Genomic DNA, 20,549 nt, shown 5'->3' with positions numbered 1-20,549 from the left:
ACAGTGTGCAGACGACCAGATGTCTCGTCTGGTCCAGAATATTAGTTCCAAATTTCATGGAATTGTAGAAGCTCACCTGAATGAAAACACTGATGCACCGTAATAATAAGGGGCACTAAACTTCCACACAGCACACGACCACGTTAACAGAGCACAGCAACCAAAGTATGTCCACTGCACCACTAAAAACGTAAAGGAAAAGATCGAGCGAGATCACAACACTGAAATAAAATGAGCTAAGCGGCTGTAAAAATCCAGTATTGCACTTTTTAGGGGCATAAAACCTAAAAAATATGGCAGTGGTCAAAATGATCAGCTGCTGCCCTTAAGGTAAAAACTTTTATAATTAGTTCAGATTCTGTAACAAATGTTTGTATTCTACAGAAATTGTAAACAGCCAAAGCATATTAAGTCATGAAACACAAGTCCCTTAAATTAAAACGTACTGTGTTTATTAAGTATTAAACAACACTCAGTGGCCAGATTGACCTGTACGGTCCTTCTAATGTTAAAGACCAGATAAATTTTAAGAATGGATTCTGTTCTCAAAATATTTTGTAAAAACGTTTCCCTGGACGGTCGCCCATATCCTGTCGGAGTGGCACTTCCGTATTGATCGCACCAGTCTGACTCACAGATACAGGGGTTGGACAAAAACGTAATGAAACTATATGGGTCCCGAGACCTTTCCAAGTCTCAAACATCAATGATGTGTATACGCAGACTGAACCGACGAATGAAAATTTGTACCAAGGCCGGGAATCGAACTCACTTCCCCTTCTGACTAAGCACATGTCCTAACCAGTACCCCACCCTGGCACAGTGACTTTGGACAACTGCAAGTATTACCCTAGCACGTCTCCCTCCCCCATCCAAATTCCTACTTATGCTGTTAGTTTTGCGGGAACCATGTGGACCATGGCGTGAATAGGAATTTGGATTGAGCAGAGAGGCGTGGTGTAGTGTAGTGGCTGGCACATCTGCCTAGTGAGCAAAAGACGCCAGTTCGAATCCCAACCTTGATACAAATTTTCGTTGTGTCCTCAGTCTGCATACGTACGTCATAACATTTTCATCTGCGTAAATACTCCGCAAGCCAACGGTAGGTGCGTGGAGGAGGGTACTCTGTACCATTCTTGTCATTTCCCCTCCTGTTACACTCACAAATAGAACCAGGGAAAAATGACAGTCTGTACACTTCCGTATGAGCCCTAATTTCTCATATCTTATCCTCGTGGTCCTTACGCGCGATGTATATTGGCAGCTCAATAGCGTTTCCCCAAAGGAACACTGCCTTCCCTCCTGGGATTCCCACTTGAGTTCCCGAAGCATCTCTCTAACACTTTCGTTTTGTTCGAACCTACAAATCTAGCAGCCCCTCCTCTGAATTGTTTCGATGGTCATAAATACGGTTGCTAGTGAAGCCTGCAGGTGGCGGCGTGGTATTTGACTACGAACGGGATCTGTGCACTGCGCTCAGTACGGTTGCAAGTGTCACTCGTGGTCAGAACACCTCTTTGTAGTTGGAGTTCATTATGAAGTAGTTGACCGAATTCGAACGTGGACAAACTGTTGCTGGTCGCGCGGTGGGTGCTTCCGTAGCCACGGGAGCCGAAGTATTTGCCGTTTCAAGAGGCACCGCATCGGAGAATTACAGTGAATACAAAAAAAAATGAAAAAAAGATCATCATCATCCGCCAAGCCATAACGCGGACGAAAGTTTGTGTTGAGTGACCGTGACATAAGCTCGTTGAACAAGACTAACGAAAAATAACGGGACGGCAACTGCAACAATCGCTGCAGAACTGAATGTCGCACTCGCAGACCCTATCAGCACCAAGACAACGCGAAGGGAGATCCACAGGTAGGGAATTTGAGGGCAATCTGGAATTCCAAACATCAATTATGCAAATGCATGTAACAGGAAAACGTGGCCCGGAAGGCATAAAAACATAAACTGTGGAGCAATAGAAGAAAGTCGTCTGGTGGGGTGACTCTTGTTGCACACTGTTTCCAACTTGTGGCCGATCTTACATCTCAAGAGGAAACATGCCGGGGGTGTAGTGTGATGATATGGGCAGCCATATGGTGGCGTTCAAAGAGAGCCGTGGTTACTCTGGTGTCGCACTGCTGCCAAGGATTACGTGATCATTTTAGCAGATCAGGTCCATACCATGGTATACTGCTGGTTCCCCACGGGTGACGCTGTGCGCCAATGCTACACCGCCCACGTTGACAAAGGTAGTCCCAGAATGAGATTTTCACTCTGCAGCGTAGTATGCGCTGATATGAAACTTCCTGGCAGATTTAAACTTTGTGTCGTACCGAGACTCGAAGTCGGGACCTTTAACTTTCGCGGACAACTGCTCTGCCATCTGAGCTACCAAAGCACGACCCGTCCCGACAGCTGCAATTCCTCCAGTACCTCGTCTCCTACCTTCCAACTTGACAGAAGCTTTCCTGTGAACAATGCAGAACTAGCACTCCTGGAACAAAGGATATTGCGGAGACATGGCTTAGCCACAGCCTGGGAGGATGTTTCCAGAATGAGATTTTCACTCTGCAGCGGAGTCTGTGCTGATATGAAACTTCCTGGAAGATTAAAACTGTGTGCCGGACCGAGACTCGAGCTCGCTCCCGAGTTCCAAGCTAGAGTCGTCCAAGACCGCGCATTCGGGAGGACGACGGTTCAGATCCGCGTCCAGCCATCCTCATTCAGCTTTTCCGTAATTTCCCTAAATCACTTCAGGCAAACGCCGGGATAATTTTCACGGCCGATTTCCTTCCCATTCTTCCCCTAATCCGAGCCTTTGCTCCGTTTCTAATGACCTCATTGTCGACGGAACGTTAGACACAAATCTACTCCTCGTCCCAGACTGGTTCTGTGAGCACGAGAATGAACTGTCATGTCTCCTCTGTCAACCAGTCATCAGACCTCAACATTACTGAGCGTTTGTGGTCTGCTTTCGAGAGGTGGTTACGTGATCGCTACCCACCTCCATCATCGTTACCACTATTTTGCAGGAAGAATAGAACACGACTCCCTTGAAAAGGATACGAGACTCGTATTCCTCCATTGTGGGACGACTATAAGCTGTTTTGAATGCCAAAGTTTTTCCTGTGCCGTATTAGGCGTGGTAATGTGTTTCCGGTGCTTCCATATTTTTGTCTACGTCCTGGACAAGCTGTCCCACCCTGTTGTAGTTCTGGGGTTCCTACTGAGGGTGACCCACGTTCTATTGAAATTATCCTCCACTGCCGTTAGACAGCGGGCCTAACGAATGGCCGACTCACTGCCTTGCATCCACTGGAATCACTTACTGGCGGCGAACCAAGTTGCCCCATAACGGAGGGCTGGTTTGACCCCTAACAAACGTACTCGGTTGGAATTGTACTCTGAATCTTAATTTGATTTTTAAAATGTTTACGACACTCCTATCACATAGCTGAATTGTCAACGTCGTACACTGGATGCTTCTACCCTTTCCTGTAATCTTTTGTCCCCTGTCTCGACAGCAAATTAATTTTAACAGCTTTTCTGGGTGTCGTATGGCAGTTTTCTTTTAGCCTTCACCCTCTCCCTTGTGGTTTAAAACCGAATGATTTTTTGCGTACGTTTCCAATGTACGAGGTGCGCGAGAAAAGTAAAGAGATTTTTATCCACCAAAATTTTTATTTTTTATTTTTTCTCAATGATGTTGTCCTCTTCGTATTAGTTCCCTTCGGCAGCTATACACAGGCGGAGTCGTTGTTCCCAGTCTTGGTAACAACGCTGAAAGGTTTCTACTGGTAGTACTTTTAACGTGTCGATCACATTTTTTGAATGTTCTCCAGAGCCCCAAAATGACGTCCCTCTAAAACATTTTTCAATTTTGGCAAAAGGAATAAGTCACAAGGACTCAGATTAGGTGAAAAGGGGGCTACGGAAAAATAAATCCGTGAAGGAAGTAACTGGGTGGCATGGTCGTTGTCATGGTGTAGCATTCGCTTGTCTCCAATTTCTGGTCTCACTCGATTCACCCTTTTCCTCATGAGCCTTTCAACGACATCTTCGTAAACCAGTTGGTTGACATTTTTTCTGGAGGAACAAGTTCTATATCCACGGTTCCCCGGCAGCCAAAAATGTAAATCGGCATTGTTTTGATCTTTGATTTGCTCATTCGAGCTTTTTGTCGGTCGAGGAGCTGCCTCACTGTACCATTCCTCACTTTGCCTCTTTGTCTCAGGACCGTGCTCAAAAATCAAAGATTCGTCGCCTGTGATCACACTGCTGAACCATTCGTCGTCATTGGCAGTACTCACAAAGAGGTCGACGCACACGTTTCTTCGATTGTCCCTCTGCTCAGTTGTGACGTTTCTTGGCGCCATTTTGGCTCAAACTTTTCGCGCGTGCAACTCTTCGGTCAAAATTAGATGTACGTCGAAAGTGCTTAACAACTTATCCATCATCCTTATGGTTAAACATCGACCTGATCTCACAAGAGACGGGCACACGCTCTAAGTTTTCGTCGTTTTTTGAAACTGAAGGTCTCCCGGAGCCGAGGTTCATTTTCAACGTGTTCCCGGCTTTTCAAAAATGCTGTGTGCCATCGAAAAACTTGTGCTCTCGTTAAGGAATGTTTCCCGTACACCTGTTCCAAGTTTTCACAGGTCACACATGCGGATTCCCCAAGTTCAACGCAAAACTTGATTGCATAACGTTGCTCTAAATTCTTCTGAACCATTTTCGTAAACAAAAGCACAGCTTCAATGATGGCGCGATCAAAACTCACGTGACGGCCGTGCGGAGCTGAAACTCTGAGCATTTGGAAGGAGTGATTACAAGTAGAGTAAAACAGCTTTACCAGATCGTTCGCAGTGCTGTCAGTCTCATTACTTTCCTCACACACTTCGTACTCAGTATGATCGTTATAGTTTGGTCCCTTGAAACCCCATAATCCATTCATACACGGCTGTCAGGTGGCCGTGACGCCCCTAATACACCCATTTTAGACTCCTGCTCTGCTGCCCACTGAGTGCGTGTTCCGCTGTGCAGTACCGGAACAAGCTGAACGAGCAGCAGCGGCTGTGCATCTCGCAGCAGCGCGAGGCGCTGAGCCAGCGGCAGGCGGAGGCGGCGTCGGTGGACCGCCGCATCTCGGAGCTGCAGGGCCGCCTGCACCGCAAGCGCCTCCTCAACCAGCAGCACACCTCCACCACCAACAACAACCACACCAACAACAACAACATCAACAACAGCGCCAACAACAACAACTCCAGCAGCATCCTCAACAACAACGCCAACAACAAGCAGCAGGCGATCCAGCAGCAGCAACAGCACAGGTGAGTGTTCGTGAATGTTCAGTCGGAAGAGAGTGTACGAAAGGGAGTTTTTAGAAACAGTCTACAGAGAGGAGCAGGCAGGCAGCAAAACTACTTTCGAATGAGGTATTTTGATCTGATGCCTTAAAGATGTGCAATCAGCGTAACTGGCCATGTCGACAATTACATCATCACGATCGTCGTCATGATCACGATCGTCGTCTTGATCACGATCATCAGCATATTTTTTCTCCTCCCATAAGAGTCGAAGGGCATGAAAGGGAAGCAGTGGTTGGGAAGGGAGTGAGACATGGTTGTAACCTCTCCCCAATGTTATTCAATCTATATATTGAGCAAGTAGTGAAGGAAACAAAAGAAAAATTCGGAGTAGGTATCAAAATCCATGGAGAAGAAATAAAAACTTTGAGGTTCGCCGATGACATTGTAATTCTGTCAGAGACAGCAAAGGACTTGGAAGAGCAGTTGAACGGAATGGACAGTGTCTTGAAAGGAGGATATAAGATGAACATCAACCAAAGCAAAACGAGGATAATGGAATGTAGTCGAATTAAGTCGGGTGATGCTGAGGCGATTAGATTAAGAAATGAGATGCTGAAAGTAGTAAAGGAGTTTTGCTATTTGGGGAGCAAAATAACTGATGATGGTCGAAGTAGAGAGGATATAAAATGTAGGCTGGCAATGGCAAGGAAAGCGTTTCTGAAGAAGAGAAATTTGTTAACATCAAGTATAGATTTAAGTGTCAGGAAGTTGCTTCTGAAAGTATTTGTATGGAGTGTAGCCATGTATGGAAGTGAAACATGGACAATAAATAATTTCGACGAGAAGAGAATAGGAGCTTTCGAAATGTGGTGCTACAGAAGAACGTTTAAGATTAGATTGGTAGATCATGTAACTAACGAGGAGGTATTGAATAGAGTTGGGGAGAAGTTTGTGGCACAACTTGACAAGAAGAATGGATCGGTTGGTAGGACATGTTCTGAGGCATCAAGGGATCACAAATTTAGCATTGTAGGGCAGCGTGGAGGGTAAAAATCGTAGAGGGAGACCAAGAGATGAATACACTAAGCAGATTCAGAAGGATGTAGGCTGCAGTAGGTAGTGGGAGATGAAGCAGCTTGCTCAGGACAGAATAGCATGGAGAGCTGCACCAAACCAGTCTCAGGACGGAAGATCACAACAACTGACATTTTACCCCAGCTCATTCACCTATGCAAGTTTTTCCTTTCTCTACTAGCTTTCCAGTTCTCGCCTCCCCATGCCAGCTGCCCCCACCGGACCAGCATGTTATCCCTCTTTCCCTTTCTCGTCGTCGTCGTCGTTTTCCGTCCTCAGCTCGTCGTCTAGTGGCTAGCGTTGCTGCCTCTGGACCACGAGGTCCCGGGATAGATTCCCGGCCAGGTCACGGATTTTTCCACCCGGGGACAGCGTGTTCGTGTTGTCCTCACCTCATCTTCATTTTGGGGATGTGGTGAGCTTGGAAATGCAAAGACTGAGGAATTGTAAGGGCGCTGACGACCACGATGTTGAGCGCTCCACGAACCACCATCACCACCACCACCACCACCACCGCCACCACCACCACCACCATCTTTTTCTTCTTCTACATCTACATACATACTCCGCAATTCACCATACGGTGCGTGGCGGAGGGTACCTCATACCACAACTAGCATCTTCTCTCCCTGTTCCACTCCCAAACAGAACGAGGGAAAAATGACTGCCTATATGCCTCTGTACGAACCCTAATCTCTCTTATCTTTGTGGTCTTTCCGCGAAATGTAAGTTGGCGGCAGTAAAACTGTACTGCAGTCAGCCTCAAATGCTGGTTCTCTAAATTTCCTCAGTGGCGATTCACGAAAAGAACGCCTCCTTTCCTCTAGAGACTCCCACCCGAGTTCCTGAAGCAATTCCGTAACACTCGCATGATGATCAAACCTACCAGTAACAAATCTAGCAGCCCGCCTCTGAATTGCTTCTATGTCCTCCCTCAATCCGACCTGATAGGGATCCCAAACGCTTTAGCAGTACTCAAGAATAGGTCGTATTAGTGTTTTATAAGTGGTCTCCTTTACAGATGAGGTTCATCTTCCCAAAATTCTACCAATGAACCGAAGACGACTATCCGCCTTCCCCACAACTGCCATTACATGCTTGTCCCATTTCATATCGCTCTGCAATGTTACGCCCAAATATTTAATCGGCGTGACTGTGTCAAGCGCTACACTACTAATGGAGTATTCAAACATGACGGGATTCTTTTTCCTATTCATCTGCATTAATTTACATTTATCTATACTTAGAGTTAGCTGCCATTCTTTACACCAATCACAAATCCTGTCCAAGTCATCTTGTATCCTCCTACAGTCACTCAACGACGACACCTTCCCGTACACCACAGCATCATCAGCAAACAGCCGCACATTCCTATCCACCCTATCTAAAAGATCATTTATGTAGATAGAAAACCACACTTCCTTGGGGCACTCCAGATGATACCCTCACATCCGATGAACACTCACCATCGAGGACAACGTACTGGGTTCTATTACTTAAGAAGTCTTCGAGACACTCACGTACTTGGGAACCAATCCCATATGCTCGTACCTTAGTTAGGAGTCTGCAGTGGAGCACCTAGTCAAACGCTTTCCGGAAGTCAAGGAATATGGCATCCGTCTGACACCCTTCATCCAAGGTTCGCAAGATATCATGTGAGAAAAGGGCGAGTTGCGTTTCGCAGGAGCGACGCTTTCTAAAGCCGTGCTGATGCATAGACAGCAACTTCTCTGTCTCAAGGAAATTCGTTATATTCGAACTGAGAATATGTTCGAGAATCCTGCAACAAACCGATGTTAAGGATATTGGTCTGTAATTTTGAGGATCCGTCCTTCTACCCTTCTTATATACAGGCGTCACCTGCGTTTTTTTCCAGTCGCTCCGGACTTTACGTTGGGCAAGAGATTCGCGATAAATGCAAGCTAAGTAAGGAGCCAATGCAGTAGAGTACTCTCTTTAAAACCGAATTGGAATCCCATCAGGACCTGGCGATTTATTTATTTTCAACCCATTCAGCTGCTTCACAACTCCAGGAATGTCTATCACTATGTCCTCCATACGGGAATCTGTACGAGACTCAAACGGCGGTATGTTTGTACGATCCCTTGCTTTTCCTGGAACAAAAGAACAAATACACGGCGCAACAAAACTAAAGGATCACTTTTTCGATACCCCATTATTGACACCCATTTTAACGCATAATTTTGAAATTTGGCTAAAAGGTGTCCACAACCTTCCTCTGTAATGGTGCAAAAGTTGAAGCCCTACAACGTCACCGTCGGGTTTGGCAACACTTCAAATAGCAAAGCGATGATACGTGCGAAGAAAGTCTACCAGTTAATGTGGGATTTAGGGTAATGATATCACACTGATACCAAATTTCACCACAATGCTGCCCGACGCCACCCTGGATGTGTCAGGCGATGCGAACGGTGTCAAAGTCCCCTTTACCCACATTTCAGTCTTTCCTTTGACGCGTCTGCATTGGAGGTCAGACCACGGCCCCCAGCATTGAAATCAAGCGGTTTTCGTAATGGGAGTGCTTGTAATCGGCGCGAAAAAGCCTCGGAGGAGGAGGCAGGGGTGACATAAACGGCCTCAGTAAAACCACTGAGTCCCTTGGCGCGTTCATTGCCGCACATTTCGAGACCGAAAACGATATTTCGCAATGCGATGAGCTACAGTACGACGTTCTTCACAAATTTGGCCACTGCTATCACCCGTGCATTTCAGTCCTCCTCTAAGGACAACGCGTGGCTACAACCCCAGTGATCTCGCCCCCCTTTGAAGTGTACTGTAACAGCAATTTTTGCTGTGTCGTACAGGGACCGTTCAAAACCATTCGACGAAATTTTGTCGTGCTCCGAAGTGTTTTCGTGCTTTCTTTATCCATCCTTTTTTCGCGCCCTCTCGTGGCATGATCACGGGAGGTTACGGCACTTACGCGTCTGTCAATAAAATATGTCCCTCTAATACCGCCGGCCGGAGTGGCCGAGCGGTTCTAGGCGCTACAGTCAGGAACCGCGCGACCTCTACGGTCGCTCGTTCGAATCCTGCCTCGGGCATGGATGTGTCTGATGTCCTTAGGTTAGTTAGGTTTAAGTGGTTCTAAGTCTAGGGGACTGATGACCTCAGAAGTCCCATAGTGCTCAGAGCTATTTGAACCCTCTAAGACCACCAAGTTGGGCAACACCCTCGCACCTTTGTTGATCATGTTGAAAACGTAAGAGACAGAAACGTTGACACCAATTCAGTCCCGCGGCTGCTCTAGCGTCTGAAGATAGGCAAACTCTACTTACGGGTGTCGAACGGGTTGCCTAGCCGTCAGGTGGTAGAGCAGCCGCGTGGCTGAACTGGTGTCAAGTTTTCAGATAGGTATATTTTTAAAGCGCTCAAAGGTACCCGGGTGGCAAACTGCGTAGCCTCAGAGGGGCACTTTGACATTTGATTCACAAACGTGTCAATGTCTAATCCTCCCGTCCTCACATCATAAGAGGGCGCGAAAAAAAGGAGAGATGAAAACGCATACGAACACTTTACTGCTTCGGATCACGATCAGATTTCGAGTGGTTTCACCCTCTGACACAGAAAAATTGCTGACATTACAGTCCAAAGGGGCGAGATGTCCTTAGAGTAGGGTTTAAACGCCCAAGTGACAGCAGAAGTGGCCACATTTTTCAAGAACGTCGCCCTGTAGCTTACCTCATTACAAGTTATCGTTTTCGGCTAGGGAATGCGTGGTTCCATTGACGCCCTTTATGCCACCCCCTGAGGTCTTTTCGTCTCGTGGTGGTGTGTCTGAAATGTTTCCTCGCCCACCCATAAGAAAACCGAGTGATTGCAATGCCGTGTGTCGCAGGTTACGACGCTCATCGCAGAGGCGTCGAAAGAAGGGGTGAAATGGGGGCAAGAGGGGATGTGACAACCTTCCCATCGTGTGGCTTCGGGCACAGTTGTGGTGAAATTTGATGCCAGTGTGACACCATTAACCCACATTACACTTCAGATGAACTTCCGATCTCTGACCTTATTTTCGGATGTGTCCACACTTTGTCCTTCGAAGCGCCACCAGGCCGGAGTGTGAAGTCACAGGGCGCTACGCCCTCGTACCATTACAGACTTAGGTTATGGGCACCCTTGCGCCAAATTTCAAACTTACGTGTGCTAATGGGAGACAACAACGGGCTTTCTAAGAGTTGTCCCTATAATTTTTTCCGGACTATAAATTGCGGATCTACTAACTCAGTATCACAAAGCAAAGTAGACTGATCAGATAACAGAAGTGACCTGGATCAAATTCTAAAATTCTCTTATTGAGCAATTTTCAACCGTCGTACCAAAAATGTAGCTTCGACACAAACCAACTGTCGTACCGTCATAAAGTGAATATAAGATATTCTGCACTGGACTGCAGTGCAGTAACTATTCTTCTTCCACGTGCAAGACTCAACATAGCCTCGCTGCTGCAAGAAATCGCCGATTCTTGCCAGCGAAGACTAGTGCACTTATGATTTAACCGTCGAAACGCGTCGATGAAACGAAAAGTTTGTGACTGATGCAGGATAATAGTTTTACACTTCAGATCGATCACAACAATCGCCCTAAATGTGTGTGACCAGCTCCGTTCTTACTGCTCTGGTGACTGGCCTTGCTTCTGGCTGTGCACGCCCGTGCTGTGTGCCGCAGACTGGACCGCCTCGCTTGTGCCTGCCTCCGCCGCCAGCCCAGGGCGACCCTTGACCCCCGCACCTCATTACTGGGACCTCCACCACCTCCTCACCCCTCCTCCGGCGCCACGCTTCCGCCTACACAGTGGGGAAGCCGTGACGCGTCAACTCGGCGCTTTTCCACAAAAAACCGTAACCCTTACACCTTGTGCCGACTTCCTTATCAGTAGCCACAGTTATTAAAATTTGCCGGGCCGTCGCCTAGAGTACATTTTCGGCTCTCTGTTCACTGTACGTTTAACACGGAAACCAACACTGTGCTATGTATTCCTCAGCGTTTGCTGTCATACTGGGTACTTCAAAATGAATACAGTATCTGGTTTTTTAAGGCTTACGAGGGAACCTCCCCATCGCACCCCCCTCAGATTCAATTATAAGTTGGCACAGTGGATAGGCCTTGAAAAACTGAACACAGATCAATCGAGAAAACAGGAAGAAGTTGTGTGGAACTATAAAAAAATAAGCAAAATATACAAACTGAGTAGTCCATGCGCAACATAGGCAACATCAAGGACAGTGCGAGCTCAAGAGCACCGTGGTCTCGTGGTTAGCGTGAGCAACTGCGGAATGAGAGGTCCTTGGTTCAAACCTTCCCTCGAGTGAATAGTTTATTTTCGCAAAGTTATCTGTCCGTTCGTTCATTGACGTCTCTGTTCACTGTAATAAGTTTAGTGTCTGTGTTTTGCGACCGCACCGCGAAACCGTGCGATTAGTAGACGAAAGGACGTGCCTCTCCAATAGGAACCGAAAACATTTGATTGCAAGGTCATAGATCAACCGATTCCTCCACAGGAAAACACGTCTGATATATTCTATACGACACTGGTGACGGCATGTGCGTCACATGACAGGAATATGTTGTCGACCCACCTAACTTGTACACTTGGCGAATGGATAAAAAGATTCTTCTACCTTGCCCGATTTAGGTTTTTTGTGGATGTGATAATCACTCTCAAAAAACTTATGAAAACATAAGAGTTTGTCACATAAACTGCAACAAATGAATGCAACAGTTTCCCAGTCGCGCAGTTTCCCCAGTGCTCTGTCAAAACGTATGTTTTTAACGTTTTCAAATTTTTCCGTGTGTAGACCGTCAAATCCTACATATGTCCAAGCAAATCTGAACATGTCGTAGAATTTTGGAGAGCGAAGTTGATTATATAAAAAATTAAACTTCTCACGCGAGGAAAGACTTGAACCAAGCACCTCTCGTTCCGCAACTGCTCACGCTAACCACGGGACCACGGTGCTCCTGAGCTCGCACTGTCCTTGATGTTGCCTAACTTGCGCATGGACTACTCAGTTTGTATATTTTGCTTCTTTTTTTCATAGTTGCACACAACTTCTTCCTGTTTTCTCGATTGATCTGTGTTCAGTTTTTCAAGGCCTATCAACTGTGCCAACTTACATTCAACTTTATTTTAAATGCAACACCGAATGAAAGAGCAACTCACAGCTTTTCTTAAGTTTTCTATGTGAACACCATTTGTCCCACAGCACACACACAGTCGATAGGCGAGTTCTTCCCAAATCTTGATCAGTATGTCTAACTTAAATGTTGCAACAACTGCTCCAACCTTGTTTCTTAACACTTACTTGATGTTTGGGGTCTCTAAAAACACCCCAAGGCTCTTGTAATTACAAACAAACCGTTGTAGGTTGGACATAGCTTTGTCATCCTCCAAATAGTATTCTTCTGGACGTTTTTTTATTGTGTTGTTGTCGTCGTCTTCAGTCCTGAGACTGGTTCGATGCAGCTCTCCATACTACTCTATCCTGTGCAAGCTTCGTCTCCCAGTACTCACTGCAACCTACATCCTTCTGAATCTGCTTAGTGTATTCATCTCTTGGTCTCCCTCTACGATTTTTACCCTCCACGCTGCCCTCCAATGCTAAATTGGTGATCCCTCGATGCCTCAGAACATGTCCTACCAACCGTCCCCTTCTTCTTGTCAAGTTGTGCCACAAACTCCTCTTCTCCCCAATTCTATTCAATACCACCTCATTAGTTACGTGATCTACCCATCTAATCTTCAGCATTCTTCTGTAGCACCACATTTCGGAAGCTTCTATTCTCTTCTTGTCCAAACTATTTATCGTCCATGTTTCACTTCCATACATGGCTACACTCCATACAAATACTTTCAGAAACGACTTCCTGACAGTTAAATCTGTACTCGATGTTAACAAATTTCTCTTCTTTAGAAACGCTTTCCTTGCCATTGCCAGTCTACATTTTATATCCTCTCTACTTCGACCATCATCAGTTATTTTGCTCCCCAAATAGCAAAACTCCTTTACTACTGTAAGTGTCTCATTTCCCAATCTAATTCCCTCAGCATCACCCGACTTAATTCGACTACATTCCATTATCCTCGTTTTGCTTTTGTTGATGTTCATCTTATATCCTCCTTTCAAGACACTGTCCATTCCGTTCAACTGCTCTTCCAAGTCCTTTGCTGTCTCTGACAGAATTACAATGCCATCGGCGAACCTCAACGTTTTTATTTCTTCTCCATGGATTTTAATACCTACTCCGAATTTTTCTTTTGTTTCCTTCACTGCTTGCTCAGTATACAGATTGAATAACATTGGGGACAGGCTATGGTGACCATATGTCTCGATTAATCGGGATTGTCCCGTTTTTTGAGACTCAAAAATTTGTCCCGACAAGCAATTTGTCCCGATTTTCAAGGATTATTTTGAGACATTTACAAAGTGGTTAAAATATTTTCTCAGTGTCGATTTTATAAACTATTAATTGAAACTGACATTCCGTACGTTGGTACCCCCTGATAATGGATAGTTTAAGCACTATAATTGTTGCGTACTCTTATTTTCTTTGCTTTTGCTTACCATTGTTGATAGCACTCAGTATCAGTTTCGTGAAGTGCTAGCACGTCGTGGTGATGCCGAAACGAGAATCAAAGTTTTCGGAAGAGCTTCAGAGGAAATTTCCTTGCTTCACTGCCACAGACAATGACTGTTCAGCAAAATGTGACGTATGTAACTCTGCTGTATCCGTGTCTCATGGTGGTGCTGCAGATCTCAATCATCATATTGAATCAGAGAAACACAGGAAGAATCTTCGATCGGCAGGTTCCTCGCAAAAAATGACGAGATATTTTGTAACTTCAAATAGACAGGAACAGAAAAACGTGGCTGCAGCAGAAGGAAACCCTGCCATTCCATGTTGTTAAACACCACCAAAGCTATCGTTCTAATGACTGCAGTGTTCAACTAAACAAAAAAAATTTCTGATTCTAAGATTTCCAGAAAATGTTTCGTGTGGAAGAACAAAGTGTGAAGCAATTAACAACAATGTTATAGCTCCGCATTCCCAGAAACCGGTAATAGCTGCCGTAAACAGTGCAAAATACTTTTCAATATCTACTGATGCTAGCATCCATGGGCATAAGAAAATTTTTCCTGTGATAGTTCAGTATTTTTCTGTAAGTGAGGGTGGAATGCAGACGAAATTGCTTGATCTTGATGAATCGCAGAACGAAAATTCCGAAACAATTTCCAATTATCTTTCTCATGTTATACAGTCATTCAGTATCATCTCAAAGTGTGTTGAATTTGGTGCAGACAATACTAACTGTCAACCATTTTCATATTTTTTCTATTCGTGTTGCAGAACTCACTGAATTCTGTGAATTTGTTGGTATCACTTACAGAAATTTACTTTCCTTTTCCAAAACAAGGTGGCATTCATTGTTGCCAGCCATAGAAAGGATCTTGAAAATGTGTGAACCTTTGAAATCTTACTTTTTGTCACAGTCTAACTCAAAGTGCCCTGTAGTCTTAAAGAGTTTTTTCAGTGATCCTATAAATGAATGTTATTTACTTTTTGTATATTCACAAATGAGTGTTTTCCAACAATCCATTCTGAGCACTGAGAAACAGAATAATTCCATATGTGAAGTGTTTAGCAGTCTTAAATAAAGCTTTGACAAGTCTAAATTCAAGGAAACATCAATATTTTGTACCACTAAGTGTAAAAAAACTGCTGGATAATTGTGATGACCAGTCTGTTAAGAAATTTGACATAGCAGTATCAATGTTTTATGATGCTTCAGTAGACTATTTATCCTCATGGTTACAGGGAATAGCTGAGTTTTCTGTATTCTCATGGATGATGCTCACAGAACCACTAGAATGGTCAGTAGTTGAAAATACACTCCTGGAAATTGAAATAAGAACACCGTGAATTCATTGTCCCAGGAAGGGGAAACTTTATTGACACATTCCTGGGGTCAGATACATCACATGATCACACTGACAGAACCACAGGCACATAGACACAGGCAACAGAGCATGCACAATGTCGGCACTAGTACAGTGTATATCCACCTTTCGCAGCAATGCAGGCTGCTATTCTCCCATGGAGACGATCGTAGAGATGCTGGATGTAGTCCTGTGGAACGGCTTGCCATGCCATTTCCACCTGGCGCCTCAGTTGGACCAGCGTTCGTGCTGGACGTGCAGACCGCGTGAGACGACGCTTCCTCCAGTCCCAAACATGCTCAATGGGGGACAGATCCGGAGATCTTGCTGGCCAGGGTAGTTGACTTACACCTTCTAGAGCACGTTGGGTGGCACGGGATACATGCGGACGTGCATTGTCCTGTTGGAACAGAAAGTTCCCTTGCCGGTCTAGGAATGGTAGAACGATGGGTTCGATGACGGTTTGGATGTACCGTGCACTATTCAGTGTCCCCTCGACGATCACCAGTGGTGTACGGCCAGTGTAGGAGATCGCTCCCCACAGCATGATGCCGGGTGTTGGCCCTGTGTGCCTCGGTCGTATGCAGTCCTGATTGTGGCGCTCACCTGCACGGTGCCAAACACGCATACGACCATCATTGGCACCAAGGCAGAAGCGACTCTCATCGCTGAAGACGACACGTCTCCATTCGTCCCTCCATTCACGCCTGTCGCGACACCACTGGAGGCGGGCTGCACGATGTTGGGGCGTGAGCGGAAGACGGCCTAACAGTGTGCGGGACCGTAGCCCAGCTTCATGGAGACGGTTGCGAATGGTCCTCGCCGATACCCCAGGAGCAACAGTGTCCCTAATTTGCTGGGAAGTGGCGGTGCGGTCCCCTACGGCACTGCGTAGGATCCTACGGTCTTGGCGTGCATCCGTGCGTCGCTGCGGTCCGGTCCCAGGTCGACGGGCACGTGCACCTTTCGCCGACCACTGGCGACAACATCGATGTACTGTGGAGACCTCACGCCCCACGTGTTGAGCAATTCGGCGGTACGTCCACCCGGCCTCTCGCATGCCCACTATACGCCCTCGCTCAAAGTCCGTCAACTCCACATACGGTTCACGTCCACGCTGTGGCGGCATGCTACCAGTGTTAAAGACTGCGATGGAGCTCCGTATGCCACGGCAAACTGGCTGACACTGACGGCGGCGGTGCACAAATGCTGCGCAGCTAGCGCCATTCGACGGCCAACATCGCGGTTCCTGGTGTGTCCGCTGTGCCGTGCGTGTGATCATTGCTTGTACAGCCCTCTCGCAGTGTCCGGAGCAAGTATGGTGGGTCTGACACACCGGTGTCAATGTGTTCTTTTTTCCATTTCCAGGAGTGTACTTTAATGTGGCTAAATGAAAAGGGCATTCTAGTAAATGACAGCCTCTTATTTGGTGAAGTAGTTCATATACAGTCATTTGTAAAACAAAAGTGGAAACAGACAGTGAACAATGGAATCAGTTGATGGCACATGAAAAATGGTGTAGGTTTTTCAGATCTTTTCAGTGTAATGAACAGTGCAGAGAGTGGCTTAATATAGCGCAGTACTTCTTTTCACTCCCTTCCCACAACGCAAATGTTGAAAGAGTTTTCAGCTTACTATTGTGACAGTGGACAGATGAGAGGAATAGATTTACAGTGAGGAGCGTTAAGTGTATTTTACTGACCTGTTTAAACTTCGGTGAATACAGTTGCACTGACTTCTATTCATACCCATTAGGCAAACTTGAGTTACTGATTGAAATTTCATCTTCGAAGAAATATGAATGCAGTGTGGAATCCACAAAACCATAAATTCCAAATATTTATGGTTCTATCAAAGTTCGTAGTACAATAATTTGATCTTCTTTTCAGTGGGATCAGAAAAATATGATACTATATTTGAATCATCATAGATCATGATAAAGGCTTTGAAAGGGGCTACCAGCTCGTGCAGGTTTTAGCAGGGAATCAGTTTTTGGAAAGAGGAATGAGAGTAATGCTGATGCAGACGTGGCAGGATGATACACAGGTCGGAGATGAGGCGAATGTAAATGAATGTGGTGGTGGTGGTGGTGGTGGTGGTGGTGGTGGTGGTGGTGGTGGTTATGATATAGGTGGACAGATAACTGTCGACATAGTACCACCTCATGTGTGCAAAAAGGCTTCCGGGAGTACAATACATGAAACTGAATAATTCCATGTCACCTTAGACCACAAATACAGACAAGGACAGATTGTCTAGGCCATTTTATCACCAATCACATGCAGAAAGTAATAGTAATGCATAATAATAACAACCATGCTGAAGACAGAAATTCTACACACATATCTTGAATGCTGGATTGAACTTGACTCTACAGAACTATAAGCATTCTATGTGCTACTAATAACAGCTGGTTTACACAAGGCACGTGGGGAAACCTTCGAGCCAATTTCGATCAGATGAGTATGGTTTACCCTTATTTCAAACCACAGTGAGCTTTCGAAGATCGCATGGTATTCTGATGCACCTCCGGTTCTCGACAAACAAACAAGAGAAGAAAGAAAAGCAGTTTCTGGAACAAAAGCTCAACCTTTGTGGGTGTGTTTGAAATGCATTTCGTCTTACATCGTAGGGCCTTACATTACATATGAAGACGACCTGTCAGCTTTCCGGGGACAGTCTCCATTCAAGGTGTACAGTCCTTCAAAACATTTCTTTTCCAGTCACAATCTTTTTAAAAGTTTGCAACTTCATAGTAGCATGCAACATTCGAGTTGTAATTTCAACAGTGTGCATGGGTCTCACAATACGTCATTACTATTTGTATGAAAATACAAGGGTTGGAACTTTAATAGTGCCAACTATTTATTTACAGCTCGTACAATATATATACGTGTTTCAAAGGTTTACTGACCTTCAAAGTAGTCACCAGCATTGTGTATAACCCGTTGCCAGCGATGTGGAAGTTTTAGTATACTCTTAGCAGTGCCAGTTGTGTTGACAGTTCTTGTGGCACGGTCTATTGCCCGACGAATTTGTAGCAGTTCTGAAGCGAATGCCGTGAGTGTTTCCTTCAGTTTAGAAATAGAGTTGAACTCACGAGGGCTTAAGTCAGGGGAGTGCAGTAGAGGGTATAGCTCTTAGCAGCCCCATCAGTTAAACAAATCAGTAACAGCTTGCACTATACGTGCTTGAGCATTGTCCTGCAAAATGATGGTATGGTCCTGCAGAAAGTGTCATCACTTCTGTCTCTAAGCTAGTCGTAGGTTGTGTTCCAAAAATGAACAGCATAGAGACAGAAGCTGAGCTGGTTGTTCACAAAAGAGCTACCGTAGCAACAACAAGCCAGAAAAGCGAGTTTGGTCGCGTCTTCTGTTTCGTTCATGGTCATCAAACGCTCTGCGGAGGAGAATTACAGACGCTAACGCAACTGTCACGATCGTGAGCTTTGTTTCCTTGTGCTGATTTTTGTTTATAATACATAGAAGAATATTTGAGGATAATAGCAAAAGTGGGCAGCGAAGTGACGGTGCGATTTTAATCATGCAAGGTGAACCCATTGCTTCAATGTAACGGAAAGCATTTGAAGGAATTCAGTATCGAACTGTGCCATCGCAGCTGCCGCAGCAGTGTTGGTAATTCAGCCATGGATTACTGGAATGGTATCATTGCCACTTCACACTTCAATCATCTCGTGTGTGTGTGTGTGTGTGTGTGTGTGTGTGTGTGTGTGTGTGTGTGTGTGTGTGTGTGTTTTTTTTTTTTTTTAATGAATGACAAAGGAATTCGTGTTGTATCACAAATCACAAGTGCTACACTTGGTACAAAACAAACTTCCCTTGCATTACTCCTCTTCATTGTGCCAGTTGCTTGACCTGCACACTGCAATCTCGTTTAAAATCAACCAAGTTAAAATGAGTGCAGTATACTTACTGTTCATAAATCATTTGATTGCTCCACACTTTACTTCTCAACTGGCAGAAATTGGAAGACTTCACGCTGTTATTGCTTTGTGTCTGACCACAGCCACTAATAATAATAATAATAATAATAATAATAATAATAATAATAAATATTGACCTACTCATTTGGAGTAGTGAAATGAGTAACACAGACCTAGAAGCACTCAATACACTTACACGATCACAATGCCACAAATATAGAATACATCACATACATTCAGCAACTGAAAGATTCACATTAAGCAGAAAGGAAGGAGGAAGGGAATTTATCGACATAAAAAACCTACATTATGGACAGGTAGACAATTTAAGAAAATTCTTTATAGAATGAGCAGAAACTAGCAAAATACACAAAGCAATCACTCATATCAATACATCGGCTACACCATTGCAATTTCATAACCACTTCTACAACCCTTTAGATCACATAACATCAACAGATACGAAGAAAGTAAATTAGAAAAAGAAAACACTACATGGCAAGCACCCGTATCATCTAACACAGCCACACATCAATCAAGACACATCAATCAAGACACATCAATCAAGACGCATCCAACACATAGCTAAGAAAAGGCGATATATACAGTGAGACGGAAGGATTCATGATTGCAATACAGGATCAAACAATAAACACCAGATATTACAGCAAGCATATTATTAAAGATCCCAATACCACAACAGATAAATGCAGACTTTGCAAACAACAAATAGAAACAGTAGATAACATCACAAGTGGATGTAAAATACTAGCAAATACAGAATACCCCAGAAGACATGACAATGTAGCAAAAATAATACATCAACAGCTTGCCTTACAACATAAACTTATAAAACAACACGTTCCCACATACAAGTATGCACCACAAAATGTACTGGAGAATGATGAATACAAATTATACTGGAACAGAACCATTATAACAGATAAAACAACGCCACATAACAAACCTGACATCATACTCACCAATAAAAAGAAGAAATTAACACAACTAATCGGAATATCCATACCCAATACAACAAATATACAAAAGAAAACAGGAGAAAAAATTGAAAAATACATCCAACTGGCTGAGGAAGTCAAGGACATGTGGCATCAGGATAAAGTTGACATTATACCAATTATACTATCAACTATAGGAGTCATACCACACAATATCCACCAGTACATCAATGCAATACAGCTACATCCAAACTTATATATACAACTACAGAAATCCGTAATTATTGATACATGTTCAATTACCCGAAAGTTCCT

At 44.7% G+C, this 20,549-nt stretch overlaps 1 protein-coding gene across 1 annotated transcript in view; it reads left to right on the top strand.

Moving 5' to 3' along the window:
- Positions 1–20,549, top strand: part of LOC124551046 (apoptosis-stimulating of p53 protein 2-like) — a 454,884-nt gene that overhangs the window by 350,095 nt on the left and 84,240 nt on the right. The window contains exon 6 of the mRNA XM_047125910.1: positions 5,036–5,322. Coding sequence (XP_046981866.1) covers positions 5,036–5,322 — 287 coding nt within the window. The remainder of the gene's footprint in view (positions 1–5,035; positions 5,323–20,549) is intronic.

The sequence above is a fragment of the Schistocerca americana genome, chromosome 9 (genome assembly GCF_021461395.2).
Source record: "Schistocerca americana isolate TAMUIC-IGC-003095 chromosome 9, iqSchAmer2.1, whole genome shotgun sequence".
NCBI lineage: Eukaryota > Metazoa > Arthropoda > Insecta > Orthoptera > Acrididae > Schistocerca > Schistocerca americana.
Note: the sequence above shows the minus strand (reverse complement) of the source record. Positions and strands in the feature narration are given on the sequence as shown.